General features: G+C 39.5%; 2 protein-coding genes across 2 annotated transcripts in view; both read left to right on the top strand.

Moving 5' to 3' along the window:
- Positions 1–337: 337 nt before the first annotated feature.
- Positions 338–11,871, top strand: ctdspl2b (CTD (carboxy-terminal domain, RNA polymerase II, polypeptide A) small phosphatase like 2b). Its single transcript, XM_080884145.1, has 13 exons — positions 338–983; positions 3,734–3,921; positions 5,375–5,513; positions 5,602–5,751; positions 5,994–6,242; positions 6,366–6,462; positions 6,931–7,042; positions 7,134–7,220; positions 7,376–7,438; positions 7,536–7,615; positions 7,786–7,912; positions 8,816–8,911; positions 9,023–11,871. The coding sequence occupies exons 1-13, from the start codon at positions 962–964 to the stop codon at positions 9,086–9,088; spliced, it is 1,476 nt and encodes a 491-aa protein (XP_080740271.1). The 5' UTR covers positions 338–961; the 3' UTR covers positions 9,089–11,871.
- Positions 11,872–14,409: 2,538 nt separating this feature from the next.
- Positions 14,410–17,149, top strand: part of strc1 (stereocilin 1) — a 38,939-nt gene continuing 36,199 nt past the window's right edge. Inside the window, exons 1-3 of the mRNA XM_080884654.1 lie at positions 14,410–14,544; positions 16,115–16,810; positions 16,931–16,955. Of these exons, the coding sequence (XP_080740780.1) occupies positions 14,502–14,544; positions 16,115–16,810; positions 16,931–16,955 (764 nt within the window). The 5' untranslated portion in view covers positions 14,410–14,501. The remainder of the gene's footprint in view (positions 14,545–16,114; positions 16,811–16,930; positions 16,956–17,149) is intronic.

Raw genomic sequence — 17,149 nt, 5'->3', positions numbered from 1 at the left:
GGGTGTGTCTGTGTCCCATACGGGTATCTGCCTCGGAGAGACTGAGCAGAGGCGGGAAATGGCGCCTGGTAACACAACGGTGTGTCATTTTGAAGACAGTCCGTGAGTAGCTATAGAAGGAAAAACTCGGAACCGATCACAAAAACAAACCAGTGCCTCTGCTGTGATGGTTAATCAGCCTTGAGTCATCATCTCCAGCCACTGCGGATCACTGTAAAGTAAGTCGCTCACGCTAACCTACCCCGTTCATTTGACTTACTGCTCATTTATGTAATAGTGGCTAACGACAAGATAGTTATTTTTCCCCTGTCCTGTGCACATCTATTTGCCAGAAGCTGGTTTTTAAGAAGGCTCGGTTAGTTAACCCAGCGGTGCTAAGCTAGGTTATATAGCTAAGGACGGCTAAACATGGCCTACCACGGACCTGGCTAATTCCTGAACAACCTGATATCACGTTTAGTTACATTTTATCTACTCAGTGTTATTACTAAATTGACTACATTGTTACTAGTTCAACAGTCATATAGAATGTACCTACTCTTACCCAAATAAGGTAACAGATGTAACAATGCAGATTGTCGCCAGGTAAATCCTGCTAGCATCCTTTGAACCTAGCATCCAATTTGGCATTCCTCAGCTGAGTTCCGCCAGGGTGGCTCTTTACCACCGTGCTTTCCGTTTAATAGAATTCAAAGGGCGCTCAGTTAGACGTGTCCGTGTACCCCAGCAGACCGGTGCATCAGCTGCATTGTTGGTTAAATGTAGCGGTGATGGGATTAGCAGATAAAATAGCGCTACTGTTGGCTGTTTTGATTGATGATTCCGAGTTTCCGCTGACAAACATGAAGACAGTAACGCCGTTCGAGTGAACCCCTCCACCAAACTTTACGCCAGCTTGGATGACCTATGCTTTTTATTAAGTCGTCTTGTTCATTTTTAACGTCATTCCGCTGAAGGCACGATGTCGCACTGGCTTGCAGACGGTAAGTTAGCCTGTTTGGGGGGTTTGGTTCGTTGAATATGCTAACGTTACTTTTAGCGACCAGAGTGCCAGGTCGCATAAACAATGCAACGTTACTTTCAGGCTGACGCAAAGCCTGTCAGTATGATATCAAATTGCGTTAAAGCAGGATTGTGTAGTCAAGTTTGTTTGTTTTTTTTGGTTTGGTTTTATTACGATGAACGAAGCATAATTTGACCTCTTGTACTTGGTTCAGTTGATTAGCTTTAGCTGCTCATTTAGCTGGGTATGGTCGGTTCATAACTGATCAAACATTTTCAAACGCCTGTTTTCTTGTCGCTAAGTGAAGTGGAAATAGTGTGAAATACGTCTAAATGTTAGTGGTTTTTGCCGGTTATGTTGTATGATTCATCTGTTCGTTAAGCAACTTAGCCAACCCTAGCCTCGGGGTAAATTTTGCAGAGCGGACGGGTTGTGCGAAGGGCCTCACTCGTTTTTCCAGTGTGTTTTCAGGGCTAGCGGCTAGCTTGCTCATACAATCTCAGCTGCATGCATGTTCCTATTTCCCGCTCTCTTGCTGTGTGCATGATTCTCGGTCAGTGGCTGATTTCCTTGGTGAAGCAAACATTTAGTGCATGCTGTGCTTGAAAGGTAGACCTTTAGTAGCTTTGCTGTTGCCGTCTTGAGCTTTAGTGGGGTTTGATCGTACAGCAATTAAAACAAGCACTTAAATGATTCTTTATTTAGCAGCAACTCGAAAGTCCGGTATGCTGCGCACATTCCCGTGAAATGCACAAGAAAGAAAGGCATGACTACACAAAGTAATGGACATAACTGTGTTCCTTCATTTCTAGAAAAACCCCTATGCAAAGTGAACGCGTAAAGATGACATTTCTACTCATAACACTTTGTAATTAGGAGAACAGCGGTGTCAGAAGTTGTCGTTCTTTGCTAAACACATTACCATAACAAAAACAAGTAGTGACAGTCTGCAAAGATTAAAGGTAACCGCTGGGATATTGGAATCAATAATACTTGATACTGCAGGCTATAATGGCATATCGATCACTTAAACAAAAACCAGTGTGAGCTTCACCATTATTTTGAGTGTTTCCACTGTAATGTAGAGGAAACAAGAATACATTAAACCAGTGGGCAGAATAGTATCAAAAGTAAAGTTTTAGTTATTGTTTTCTAAGATTTAACAAGTAGTATGTGCTAACATAATTGATATTTTATATATTAAGGGCTGTGTAAGGAGTGCTGTGGTGGATTATCTACAATGTCAGTTATTTTGGAGCGTTTAAAAGTTTAAGAAAAATGAGTATAACAAAGAAACTCGTATGGTTTAAAAAAGCTAAATACAAGATTTGATAACGATATTTCAACAAAAAAAAAAAAAGCTAGCTGAATAAAGGTAGCAGGTAGACGCATTTTAATCCTAGACATTTTTTCTTGTATACTTTTGTGAAATCATAAAACTCACTGAGAAGGGAAACCTGAAATTGTTTAATAAAGAAGCTTTTATTTTGTGATCTTATTTTAGTACAGTGTAAGTGTTTGTGCCAAGATGATGGAAATATGGTGTTCTATAAAGTAAAACAGGATCTTTCAGGAGAATTAAAGTGCACAAGTAGACTAAAATAATCTTCTTTTTAACTCTCAAAAGCATACACATACAGTTTAAAATGTTCTAAAACTGGATTAAATTGGCAGGTTTATTACAAAATCTCTCCTCATGGCCTTATTTACATTTTTTATTTTATTTTTTTTCCCCAACAGCCCCCTCAAATGAGAAACTTTTTTTAAACTATTTTCTTAAGGAAACCTATGAATAATAAATCATAGACTGCATCCTTCCCTTACGAGTACAGTTACAGTGAAGTAATGACACTGTCTTCACTTGCTAAGTTATTTGATACTTGGAGCAGCCGCAGCCTTCAGGCACACCGTCAGCATGCACGCTCCTGGTGATGTTTATTTTTTTAAGGTTTTTTTTTTTTTTTTTTTTTCACTCCCCTGTATGTGGGATTGGGCAACAGCGTGCACACTTGTGGCATGTTCATGGATACGCCCCTGTGTAAATGTGAAGCAGATGTAGGGAAGTACATTTACAGTATGTGAGATGTGTACTGTATCCAATGAGAAGGTGTGTGTGTGTGTGGACTGCTGCTGGATATGTCTGGACACATTTTTAGTTGCGTAACCACAAAGGCCAGGCATGCTTGACAGTTTTTGTTCACTGTGAATTGTTTTTAAGTTTTCTGCAAAGGTTGGCGAGGACAGTGCTAAATCACTCAACGAAATATCTGTAGTTCCCTCAGATTTTGTTTTGTTTATATTTACGTATAGTTATTCAGCTTATGTCTAACACGGGCTCGCCTTTAACATTAATCTTACAAGCACACTCGAGTGGGAGTGTTTGAGTATATGTACAGTAAGATCCTGGGTAACTTTTTTTTTTCCATTAGTGGTACAAATGAAAGTAAAGCCAGCTGTTGTTGCCGGATCCACTGATGTAAGTGAAACGGGATCTTGAATGCATCCAGATGTTGGTAGAAAATTCACCAGTGTTACTCCTCTGCACACAGATGCAACCCGTTGACTTACCCATTTTAAAAGTTAATGCTTTCGAGACTGCTAGAACAACTTGTTTGTACTCATTACCAACTGAACGTTTGCTTAAATCTGTTGTCTCTACTGTACAGCCATAATGATTTCCTCTGTCTCTTCCTGTATTTGCTCTTTTTTTGTTTCCTTTTTCTGAAACAGCCTTACATGTGACTGCTAAAACAATGAGGCTGAGAATGCGTAAGGCGTCTCAGCAACCGAACCCCACTCTGGCAAGCCGCCCATCCCGAACCAAGCGGAGGCATTCAGAAGTAGAAGAGGACACTCCTACTACTGGGAGAGGATTGTTCTCCACCATCAAGAAGTTCATCAGAGGAAATGCTGTAAAGGTAACCTCTTCCAAGCTCGCATCACCCAGTCTGTGAGCAGTAAAAATAAAAATTTGTAGGCAGAGAAGTTATTCTCCTGCTGTCTTTTTTTTTTTAGCTGTTAAAGAGATGAAATTTTTTTGGGCACGTATGTTAAACACTGCTTTAAAAACCAATGCGCTATCAATGTCTCTAAGTTTAACACAGTGTTTCTTGGTGGAGAGTGTCATGTTTCCCAGGAAATGTCTGGTGGAATGCAGCAGCTTGTCTGAGAACTCGGGCTCTGGTCTAATTTTAGCTTCTGGCTCACAGAGTTGGTGTGCAAGGACAGGAGGTGGTAACAAGTGGAAAAGTCAACTCTGCTTAGAGACGTTTGTCCTATGAAAAGACATATGGCCATTTTGATAATCACACTATACATTCTAGGTTTCTCCCTGCAGTTTCCTATGAAGTCCCAAAAGGTGTTTTCTTTTTGTTGTTTTGTTTTTGCCCTGTCTCTATAAATATGTTTTTAACTCCTTAGTGGGGGGGGAGCTTAATTTAGATTCTGACCTTTATGACAATACACTGTGTCATGCAGATATTTTTGTAGGTTCAGTGGAAGCATAATGAGAGTTTGCATTTGAGAGATATGGGGGGAAAACAAAAGCAATATCATTTAGCTTTTTCTTTGTTGTTCATGTGTCAGGGTTACTGTGCATGTAAACGGTGGATCCACATTCAGTAAAAGTTGGGCGTTTGAATCACCTTATGCTTCAGTGACATTATTAAATATGCTTAAATGGCACCACCAGATAACAAAAATGACAGACTGTAGCTGGTAATGGGTGCCAAAAATATCTCTACATAAAGAAAAAGGCTCTTCTGTGTTTGATGCCTGATTAGCCTGTTATACTCTTTGCATGTTATATGCCAAGTGCGAGAACTCGGTACTGATTATACCAGCACCGTCTGCGAATGCTTGCTGCAGTATTTAAAGCGGAGACCAGTGTTTTTGTTTATTTAGGGGTGTTTTTTTTTGGGGGGGTGGCATGATTGTGTTGCAATGTTGCAACATCCCCTTCTGTGTAATCTGTCAGTCGCTGAGCTTATGTAATGGTGTGTCCTTAAACTGGTGGTTAAAAACAAACAAACAAAACAACCAAAATTTGGAGATGCATGGCTGGCCAAATCTGCACCAGAACGTGACTTGCAGCAGCAGATGTGGCATCACTTTTGGCGTGCAGGGCAGTTTACAAGGGCGAGAATAACTGGTCTAATGGACCGGTTAGTCAGTCTATATAGTAGATGTGTCTGATGGTCTAATCTAGAACGGTCATTCTGAACCATCAACAAAAGATTTTTCCCTTCTCTCTCATGGTTGGGAAATGTTTAGAGGTCTCAACTGAACAGAGATAAATCTGTTTGCCTTTTATTTAATTACAGTTGCACTCATAACTTACACAACTCCTGTAATGGTGTGTTGTCTTGTCAGGTTCAGGAGGAAACCCCAGCAAAGAAGACACGCCTCCACTGTGATGTGGACAACAACCTGATCACCTCTACACCCACAGACCCCAACACACCCAGGAGGAATATAAGCAGAGTTGGCAGGAGAGGATCCGTCAATGGACGTGAGTAACTCATAAACAAGATTAGTTATTATTTAGTTCTGTTTTCTCTGCTAACACTGTTGAACGTGTCCCCTCTCCTCCTCTGCAGAGGCAACCAATCACGACAGGAGTAAAGAGAAGCCCAATGGTAGTCTGGAGGAGACGACAGCCGTTGAGGTGACCACCAGCCCTCCCAGAACGACCCTTCTCGGGACCATCTTCTCCCCCGTTTTCAACTTCTTCTCACCAGCTAAGAATGGTAAGTGGAGTCCAAAGTAGTCGGGGTTGTGCTTTCAATTGTAAACAGAAACCACGTTTTATCTTTTTATTACTAACTTTAAAGTCAAACAATCTAACATAAGCTGCTCTTTGACAATAATCAGCCCCTCTTCCAGTTGTTTTGGACTGCAAGTTAGGATGAAGATGCATTTCTTAGTTAGTTCAGAATGGCACCATCTTAAATTTTTCTTCTTTCCATTTTTTTTTTTTTCTTTTTTTCAGCCTCTTCCGGCTCGGACTCTCCAGACCAAGCATTAGAAGCTGAGGAGATAGTCAAGCAGCTGGACATTGAGCAAGCTGTGGAGACGCCCACCAGCACTGCTACATCCACGCAGGAACTGTGCGTCACCACCAACTACTACTCGAGCGTCTCACAGCTCCCACCTCTGCGACCGCCACACATCCTCGAGGCTTCTCCCACAACCGAAGAAGGAGAGCTGGATACGGATGCTGACCTCCCCCCTCTCACAGGTAGATACCACAGCTGAGAAAACATAGTAACAATGAAGATGGTGGCAACTGATTGCTCTTCTTGTGATGCTGATTTATGGTCTTGATTCTAATATTTTTAAAATACTGTTGTTGCGCTCCAAGCTCCAGGCACCAGTCCAGATATGGCACATGTGGACACCCTTCCAGCTACAGTACCACCAGAGGCATCCTACGAGGAAGACTGGGAAGTGTTTGACCCGTAAGTTTAAAGGCTTGCTACACTTCACTGAACCGTTTCCACAACAAAAACACTACAGTGATTATTTCAGCTTAATCAAGCATGTGGACAGGCAGACAAATTGGGGATAAAGGCTAATGTTTCTTTTTTTATATTGTTGAAAGACCTTTGAACTAAGTAGAATCAAAGTGAAGAGACATGACACTCAGACCACCAACCTGACACCCTTATGTACAGAAGTACCTCACTTATATAGTCTTACTGTCCTATTTTTAGGAAAAAACACAATTAGGAGCATGGTCAGTCACACAAGGCTTTTAATTTTATTGTCTGCAGACTCCAATGGTAGTCATTAAAAATGCGATAAGTAAAACATTTTGGCTATTGAATCTAAGCAGACTCGAGTTTTAAGTTAAACCCTTTTTTTAATGGTTTCCAACTTACTGTGAATGTTGTGGCATTTACTGATGAGTCTGTTTTGGTGTGTAGGTACTTCTTCATTAAGCACGTCCCTCCACTGACAGAGGAGCAGCTCACTCGTAAGCCAGCCCTTCCCCTGAAGACGCGCAGCACACCTGAGTTCTCTCTGGTCCTAGACCTGGTCAGCAACACTTTTTTTCAAATTAATGAATCTCTCTGGAAATCTTTAAAGGCCTCCAAAGACTCAAGACATTTTTCTGTGTGTCGATTAGGATGAAACTCTGGTGCACTGCAGTTTAAATGAGCTGGAGGACGCAGCACTTACCTTCCCTGTCCTCTTTCAGGATGTCATTTATCAGGTATGTCTTGTTTTATTATTATTTTTTTCCTTTCTTCACGTTGCCACTAGAGGGGGCCATATTCATGTCTCTAAAAAGCCTCAAAGGACAAATTTTTCTTATGGGATCATATTTTCATTCGAAATGATCACTGACCATTAAACTGTCCTGTGCAGGTGTATGTGCGCCTGAGGCCATTCTTTAGAGAGTTTCTGGAACGCATGTCTCAAATATATGAGGTAATTACAAGCTGGTTCTTTCTCTTAATTATTTCTAAATGCTTGAAGATGAGGATTTAAAGTTGAAGATTTTTGAACTCTTTGTTCTCTTTTCTAGATCATCCTCTTTACAGCCTCTAAAAAGGTGTATGCAGACAAACTGCTCAACATCTTGGATCCTAAAAAGCAGCTTGTGAGGTATGTTGAGCTTTATTAGCTGGTTATTGGTGCACAAGAAACTTTAAAGCAAATTTTATGCAGAGCGAATCAAGAGTAGAGCTCATAAAGCAGATGTTTAACTGTTTACTAATTTTGCTAACTTTGTCACCCCCCCCCCCCCCCCCTTTCTTCGCCCACTGTGACTGCAGGCACAGGTTGTTTCGTGAGCATTGTGTCTGTGTCCAGGGAAACTACATCAAGGATCTCAACATTTTGGGAAGAGATCTCTCAAAGACCATCATTATTGACAATTCACCACAAGCCTTTGCATATCAGGTGAGACACCAACACCTGATATGCAGGTGTTGCCTGGTTATCAGCAAGCATCAGAGATTCTGACAATGAGTAGAATAATGAAAAAAAATTTTGGGATTTCATTCGTTTGTCCCTCTACTATGAATTGGATATTACTGGGATTTATTCCTGAATATTTAGCACAAAAATCCACTTGAACACAAGTGATAGTTGAACAAAATTTCAAATATGGCTCAACACTAAATGTCAATGTCTTTTTTTGGTACATCACTTGAAACGTGTCTAATACAGTGAAATTGACAGTTTGTATCAAAAAGGGCACATAATGTTCCTCCAACGCCCCTTTTTAGATCAGCTTTAATGCCAGAATTCAGGAACAGAAGCTATATAGATAGATAGTATAGATAGTAACTCCCCAAGCAGAGGATAGAAGGGTGAAGTGACATTACTAGATTAGACAGTGAACTGTTACAGCTACCACTTTTGACTACTCTGTTTTGGGATAAACACAGCTGATCATCCTGCAGCTAGTGGTATCCTTAGCATCTTCTTGTCAGCGCCAACCGTGTGCATGTCCTTCTTCACTACATCCATGAATCTTCTCTGTGGTTCCTCTTTTCCTCCTGTGTGTCAGCTCCATATTCAACATCTTTTATCCAGTATATCTGCTTTCCCCCTAATCATATATCCAAACCGTCTCAGGTTTGCTTCTCTCTTTGTCTCCAAACAGCTCAACCTGAGCTCTACTTGTTTCTAATCCTGCCTATTCTGGTCATTCAGATTGGTGCACATCTGTTATAGGGAGAAAGCACCACCCACCCCACTTAAGATCTTCAGCTACTTCAAACACAGCAGAACAGCAGATCTTTTCTTCTTTGGTCACAGTTTAATTAAATAGATTTTTTTTTTCTTTGGTTTCTGCAGTTGTCCAATGGGATTCCCATAGAGAGCTGGTTCATGGACAAGAATGACAATGAGCTTTTGAAGCTGGTGCCCTTCCTTGAGAAGTTGGTTGAGATGGTAAGCTGTCCTGTCTTTCATTTACTCTTGTAGGATCAACTACATCAGCAATAAGAGTAACTTGACCATGTGAGTAAACTTAATCTAACCCCCCACCCCTTCGACTTGCAGAATGAGGATGTGCGGCCGCACGTTCGGGAACGGTTCCGGCTTCACGACCTTTTACCCCCCGATTGAAGCCAACCACAAACTCTCGAAATGGGGACAACATGAAAAGACTGAGAACAACACGTGCGTGTAAAAAGCCTCTCTTCGGATTACAAACTACAACATTGCCATTACTTTAAAAAAAAAAAAAAAAAAAATTAGCCTTTTTTTTTGGGGGGGTTTTGTTTTTAAATTCACCATTGCTTTAACAAGAAAAAAAAAAGAGAACTTCAAAAGAAAACCTTTTTAAAAGATCTGGGTGAGATTTTCTAAAAATCGTAAGCGCATAGATGAAATTACACACTATGGACAAGCCCAGGTCGTCGACACTTTTTAAGCGACTCTTCAGCTGTGGAGCCAGATATCAGCTCCACACTAAATTCTGAAGTCTTGGTGCTGGTTTAGTGGATATGAAAACACCACCTGGTAAAGAGGAACTCCACCTTGCCCGACCGCAGTCCAACCCTCTGGTGCTCACGCTGTCAGTACTGACGATACGACACTCTGTGGCTACAGACCATTTTTAACAGGAGTGACTGGCCTGTAAATCAATCTGTGCATGTGTGTATGTTTACTCCTAGCCACACACACTCACTGATTCGGTGTATGGGCAAGCCTAAAAACTGTAGCCTTGAAAGTCATATGCATTCCTCTGTAGCTTCGTCAACTTTCTGTTGTTGGTTGCAGTTTTTTTTTGGTTTTTTTTTTTTTTTTTTTTTTTTTTTTGCGCTTTCTGGTAAAACTGGTGTTTTGTTTTTAAAGATGGGGTTTAAAAGAAAAATTTCATTTCTGTTTGTAAGATACGAGATTTTAAAAGGGTCATGTAAGTTTCATTGTTAACCATTTTCCCCATATAGGAGAACCTGTAAATGACAGTCCGCTGCATAGTCAAATAAAATGGAATAAATCCAGGACTTTATAGCTTGTTCTCATTCTGAGGTTTAAATGAATGTGTTGGCTTCACACGTGGACACAACATGGCTCTTTGATTTAAATGTTAAGGATCTTTTGACCTGTAAATCTGACACATTGTAATGATTTAAGGGCATTCATTCTCAAAGTGATGTGTCACCGTTAACTCCTCGTTTTAATAGCAGTTCGTCATTCGTGTGTAATCAGTATTGTCTCCGGCTCCTGAGCAAGTATTCTCGCTAAAACCTCGATCGGTTTCTTTTAATTGTCACGTGTAACTTGATGGCTATATCAGTAGCATTATGACTAATGTAGCGCACCTCTGCCAGTGTGTCATAAAGTCTACCTGTGGCAGAAGTCAATGGCCAGACCGTGTACCAGCTATACCTGGCACCAGCAGCATACTGTTACTGTCAGCTTCACCGTCTGCCCCTCTGCCTGTTTCACATGTTTTTCGTAGTATTTTTAAGCGTTTGTTCTTTGTTTTTAGCCGTTAAAAGGATTGTTTAAGAATGGTAACTAAATGAATGTGTTTTTGGTTTGTTTTTTATTTGTTTGGTTTTTTTTCCCCAGCATAATTTATTGATGATGAGACGCACAGTAGGGTGAAGTGTTGTCCGTGTTTTGGCCACTGTACAAGCCTAAACTTGGGAGGTCACGGAAACTCGGATGCCCGTCGCTAATACAAGCCTGTGACGGTGTGGCAACGTTTTCTTTAGATTTTGTTGGAATCTTAAGTGCATTTTATGTTACAGCGTGTGTGCGTGCGTGTGTGTTGCCTGTATAGTGCCATACAATACAAGTTCCTCCTCATGGCTTTTCTCCCATGCTCCAACCCATAAAATACTTCACTGGAAAGAGACAATCAAACCTCCAAGCTTTGCTGATGCTGAAACATGGAGATATCCACCCTTTGACAATTTATTAATTTTCTTCTTCTTTTTCCTTGCCGATAGTGTGCAGTATATATATTGTGTACTGTGATGCCATTTGAGTCGTGCCCCCATGTGGAAATTGGCTAGGTTGAATCCTACTCTTCCCAAACAATCCCTGTTGCTCACGGTTGTTTTTTGTTTGTTTTTGCCTTTCTTGCCGCAAGTAAATTGCTCTCCAGAACTTAAAAATCAGCTTGTATTCAAGTTACATTGTTAAAAGCCACAACGGTGTTTGCTCAGACACAACGTAATGAGTACACATGTACACAGACTATGAATGTAACGTGTACGTGGGCTGAAGGCTCAAGTGTCTTTCTATGATTCCATTCAGAGTCAAAAGTAATGTGCTTGGAATAGGGGACCGGTCTCGAGATCCCACCGTGGTAGCCCAGCTCCCCATCCACCCAATGATCTCTCACCATCCTGACCATCTTCTGTTATGCAAGCCTCACTCTGTGTGGTGCGATGCGCTCAATCTCGTCACTGGGCTGTGCGATTATGTAAAATCGTCAGTCATGGCTTTTATTCTGAAGGGTCAACAGGAGGCATTGGATACATTTCATCCAACTCATTTTTATGTGCATTACCAGTTTATTGTACACTGAGTGTTGTACAATACATGCAGCTTCATGTAAAAAAAAAAAAAAAATCCTTAAAGTAAGGAAAAAAGCTTTTGTATTTTTGATTTCTAAAGGCATGTCATATCTACTTTTAAATGTATTAATGAAGATTTAACTTTACATCAGATGGAGTTTTGTGTTTTCTTTTTTTTGTTTCTTACAAATATCTGTATGTTTAGTTTAGCGCTATGTCACTGAACTGTTAAGCTTAGCATGTAAAGAGTACAGCTTGCTTTTGTGGGAAAGTCCTGAATTAAATTTAAATCATGGCACTTTTTCTGCCAAAAAGATCAGTCGTGTCAATGCCTTTTTTTTTTTTTTTTCCTTATTGTTTTGGTTTAATTTTCAGTATACATTAAGCCATTTTACTTGCAAGAATTGCTATTTGTGCTGAAGATGTATTTAAAATGTTTTAGGAGATCTTTGTTATCTGTCAGGCTGTATGCTATTGTAAAGTGTATATACAGTTCATTTCTGAAACAAAGTTTTAAAACGGTTAAAAACATCTTGAATGCCCTTTTTTGTTTTATTTCCTCTACAGTTCAGATGATGCTGAAAGATGTTCTTTAAATTCTGGGAGGACAAAGGTAGAAGTCTGATATCGTCAATTCCACGGGAATGATGGCACAAAGTATTAGAGCCTACAAATGTTGGATTTAGTGCTTCGTACTATTTATCTCAACAGAGTTTGATCAGCATAATGTTCACTCAGTGTTTTGTGTTGCGTCTAATAAAGTTAATCCAATATTTTTGCTTAAAGCTCAAAGGCTGCACTTAAGTCAAAATCACACTTTTTTTTTTTAAATCCATCTTCAAATTACAAAAACTTGCTTTTGAATGGTACAAAGGTATTTATAACCTAAAGTTCATTAACATTTACAGCTTTGTGAAAAATTAATTGCTCCCTTCTGTACTTTCACATTTGTCATGTTTCAGATCATCAATTGTTCTTTTATATTAGACAAAGATGACCTGAGTTAATATAAAATGTTTAAGGGAAAAAAAGCCATCCAAAGCTACCTAGTCCTATGTTTTTTTTTTTTAAAAAGTAATTGAACGGCCTGTTTAAGGTCATGCCAAAGCATCTCAATCAGATTTAACTCTGTACTTGGACTAGGCCAATCCAAGACCTTTTTGTTTTTCCAGAGCCATTTTGGGGTTGACCTGGTCGTATGTGTCAGATCATTATCTTGCTGCACACTCCAAGAACGCTTGAACTGAAAAACTGACTCTCATTCAGGGTTTTCTGGTAGAGAGCAGAATTCCTGATTCCATCAAGTCGTCCCCTTTCTGAAGCAGCCTAGACCATCACACTCCCACCACTGTCTGATTGTTGGTATAATATTTTTTATGAAATGCTGTTTTGATCCAGATATAAAAGGACTCAAACCTTCCAAAAAAAAGTTAAACTTTTGTCAGTTAACAGAATATTTTGCTACTTCCTTAAAGTCTTGTGGATAATCATCTCGTCTCCTGGTAAGTGTGAGACGAGCCTTTGCGTTCTTTTTGATCAGCAGTGGTTTTATCCTTGGAATTCTCCTATACATATATTTCTTATTGTTGAATTATGAACTTAGATTTTAACTTAGGCAAGTGAGGCCTGCAGTTCTTTAGAAGTTGTTCTGGTTCTTTTGTGACCTCCTGGATGAGCCTCTTGGATCAATTTTGGTCGCCTGGCCCATCCTGGGAAAGTTCACCGCTGTTGAAGTTTTCCTTATTTGTGGATAACGGCACTCACTGTATTTGCTGGAGTCCCAAAGCCTTAGAAATGGCTTTCCAGGCTGATGGATGTCAGTCTTCTCAGCAGTTTCTTTAGATCATGGTGTGAAGTGTTCCTTTTTGAGATCATTTAGCCTTTTTCAATTTGACAGACATCTTCTAGTCAGCAAATGTTTATCCAAGCGGATTCATAATTCAACAAAGGGGGACAACTTTTTAGGTAGGTTTGGATAACGTTTTCCCTTTAATAAATTACATCATTATTTAAAAAGTTCATTATCTTTGTTTTATGGTCTGAAACACTGAAGTATGACAAGTATGCTAAGAAATTAGGACGGGGGTAAACACTTGCTTTTATTATAATCACCTGTACAAACAAGATGAACAAGTCATTTCTAAGAAGTGAAAGATGTTGGGAGAATATTTAATTCCTATTATTTGCTGTATTTGCACTGGTTTGATTTCATTTTTTTTATGTGAGAACCTCTCACTTGCCTAGGATCTATGTAGGTTTCTCTCTGCTCTCTGTTTGACCATGCGTGTTTTTGTAAGCACTTTCTCCTCAACATACAAATGGAGCTGCAGTCAAACAAGAGGTGAAACAAGGAACAAAAGAGCAATTTTAGCAAGTGAGACATACTCATCTAAATCATACGCATCATTTTTCTTGCATATATTTGGGGAAATAGTATGTTGATAAGAATTGTTATCATTTTATGGTATCTTAGATTCAAAGATGTTCTAATTTTACTCTTTTTAGAGGCTGGATCAGGTCGGGTATGTTGTTGGTAGCAGATGTCATATAAATCTTCCAGCAGTCAGTCTGGTGTCTTCTGTCTCTTCCTGACAGGAGTCCAGTTTCAAATGGAGGACTTAATCAACACACTCGATTAATAATGCAACATTTTGGCTGTGCCCATTGCTTAAATCCCTTCTGCGTTTCACAGCCCTCATTTCACACCTCCTTTTTCCCCTTTACCAGTGTCCTTAATTACGGTGCTTTCAGACCAGGTGTAGAGTTGCAGGCTGACACTGAAGTGAAGAGTCGGCAGCTTGTTTGAGCACAGCGGCACCGAAGAAGGATCGAAGATAAAATCCTAAGGAGGTTTAATACTTCTTCAGCAGAGACAGGCATTATAGTGTTAGCAGTTATGAAGATTGTTCTCTCAGCAAAGCTAAAAACTTTCTCTACAACAAAAAGGATTTAACAAAAACTTTTCTGAGGGGGTTTCCTGCTTACATTTCAGGACATTTACAATGTGGTCAGCACCAGCTATTTGCATTGTGTGCATCTTATTTGGTGAGTACAAAATACAGTTTTTAGGCAGTCTTAATTTTAAAAAATAAAGTAAAATGTTCCTCTAATGTAGTATTACATGATAAATAAAACACAAATTGAATTAAAAATAATCTGTTAATTTAGCATTATTAGCTAATAGAAAGTCTTGACTTTTCCATCGCAAGTATCATATATCGTGTGAATAGTAAACTTGATTGTTGGTTCTCAATCATAAAAAAAATCAATATTTGTTTCGTACTAAGCAACGCCGTCATTTTGTATGATATGGGCATGGATGTCACGGCTTTTAATGATTTTGTTGAGCCGTTCTTTTTCCAGGGTGGAATAATTGTACAGCATACATCTTTACAAAAAAAACCAAGTATTGGTTGCATAAGTTTGGATTCATTTTGGTTTTTCTCTTTTCCACACAAAGTCAGAAGGCTGCATACAGGTTCAAATACATACACTCACTTTTAATACGTGATGCTGAAGGCTCTATGGTGTCTTATAACTTGATAAGACCAAGGTGTATTAAGATCTCGTCACTGATCATGATTGAATTGAGGTGATAGTTTCTCTTTGCCAACATAAAAAGGATTTGTCTGATAGCACTCACTGGGGTGGCCAAAGTCCAAGGAGCCATTTCTAAACAACTGCAGATTCCACGATCATCAGTTGAAATAACTGTACATAAAAAGTTCTTAAGGTGTGTCTCCGCTTTGCAAAAATCTGAAAGAAGACCTGAACTGTCACCTTCAGATGAGAAAAAAATAGTTAGGATGTTCAGGAACCACCACAGCTCAAGCCAGCCACGAACTGGAAACGGCCTAATGTCCATGACAAATACTGAGCTGTTTGGCCACAGTGACGAGAGGAATAAAAGTAAGGCTTTCAAACACAAACCTCTGACCTTAGCCCTGTTAAAAAATTGTGGACTATGCTAAAGCCAGGTTGGTGTCAGGAAACCAACCACTTTAAATGGACTCTTCCAATTCTGCCAAAAAGAGTGGTCAAATACACAGCCAGACTGATGCCACCAGCTTGTTCATGCCTGCCAAAAACATCTGGTCAAGGTGAAATTTGTTAAAGAACATTCAACCAAATATTAGTGGGGCTGTATGTATACATTTGAGCCTATATATGTATGCATTGTGTAATTTTAACCCTGTGTGACTTTGGGAAAATTCCAAATAACTTCAAGCTTGTGCACCAAACTCGTTTCTTCAAGTCACTAAAGATGTATGCTGTACAGCCATTCCACCCTGAAAAAAACAGTTCAAATAAACGATTTAAAGCCCCCAAAGTACCATGACATTCATGCCAGTGAACGTTTGACAACAGTTGTAACTTTTTTGTTGTTGTTGTTTTTTGTTTTAAATTGTCTATTTTGGTACCTAACCTTCTGTTTCTTTTTAGCCTTTTGTGTACAGCGCTTTGTGATTGGCTGTCTATGAAAAGCGCTTAACAAATAAACTTTACTTACTTACTAAAAGAGGCTTCAGACTTCAGTTAGAGTAAGAGCTTGCTGAATACATAGTATAAAAATAACACAATGACCCTCTTTCTTTCTGTCTTTCTTTCTGTTTAGCATCAACCGGAATCATATGTGATGTCGAGCAAACGAGTTTGCAACCCAAATTAATGCAAAGAACCACAAACCAGACTCCTGGTGAGGGCACCAAGTTAGAAGAAGATATCCAAAAAGTTATTGATCAAATCCACTCTCTATCTAATGGAGATACACGCAGCTTCAGCTCCTCTACCACCAGAGCCGGTTTTGACTTAAACACATATTATGGTGCCCTGATGAACTTGTACAATATTTTTCAGCCACTGCTGAGAGAAAACTTCTTAGATGATCTTCCCAAAATAACAATTTGCATTCTGTCCGGGAGACAGGACTGTGGACTGGAGGCAGAGCTGACAAAGACGGTGTCTCTGGAGTTAGCGAAACCACTGCTGACTTTTTTGACAACTCTGAGGTCGCAGACATGCTCTTCACTGACCACTGATGAAGAGTCAGGCAGCTTCTTCAGGACCTACCTCAGGATGGGGGATTCAGCAGCGTTAAGTGGTTTCCAAGAAACATTTATAAATATACTGTCGAGTCTCTCTCTCTCTAAAAACTTAATAAATGTGTTAGGTGGACTCATAGATGCAACAGTAACATACACCTTAAGGTTTGTGGCATTATTTATCCAAGTACCAATGGACTACACCAGAATAGCTTTACAGTTTGGAATAAAAGTCCCAGTTTTAGATGAAAAGGAGACCTGTCAACAAGGTAAAGCATTTAAAAAAATACTTCTATTGTTATATTATGTAATTTTTTTGTATTCCAGAAATTATTATTATGAATTCTTCTACAGTTTTATGCTAATTAGATTTCCTGTGTGTTCTCTAGGAGACCTCCAGCAGCTCATTATGTGGTGAGTCATTAGTAAAATTTGCATAAACTTCATCTTTAAGCTGCCCTGTGGAGCTTTTTAACTACATCAGCACCACAGGGCAATGCTTTTCCTTCTTTACAAAACAAGGTTGCTGATAAAGCAGGAAGAATTACTGCTGTGAGTCGTATATTAAACCTTTTTTATAGTGCCGGCTGGACACATTATGTAAGTGT

This window comes from Rhamphochromis sp. 'chilingali' (assembly GCF_963969265.1).
Source record: "Rhamphochromis sp. 'chilingali' genome assembly, chromosome: 6".
Taxonomy (NCBI): domain Eukaryota; kingdom Metazoa; phylum Chordata; class Actinopteri; order Cichliformes; family Cichlidae; genus Rhamphochromis; species Rhamphochromis sp. 'chilingali'.
Note: the sequence above shows the minus strand (reverse complement) of the source record. Positions and strands in the feature narration are given on the sequence as shown.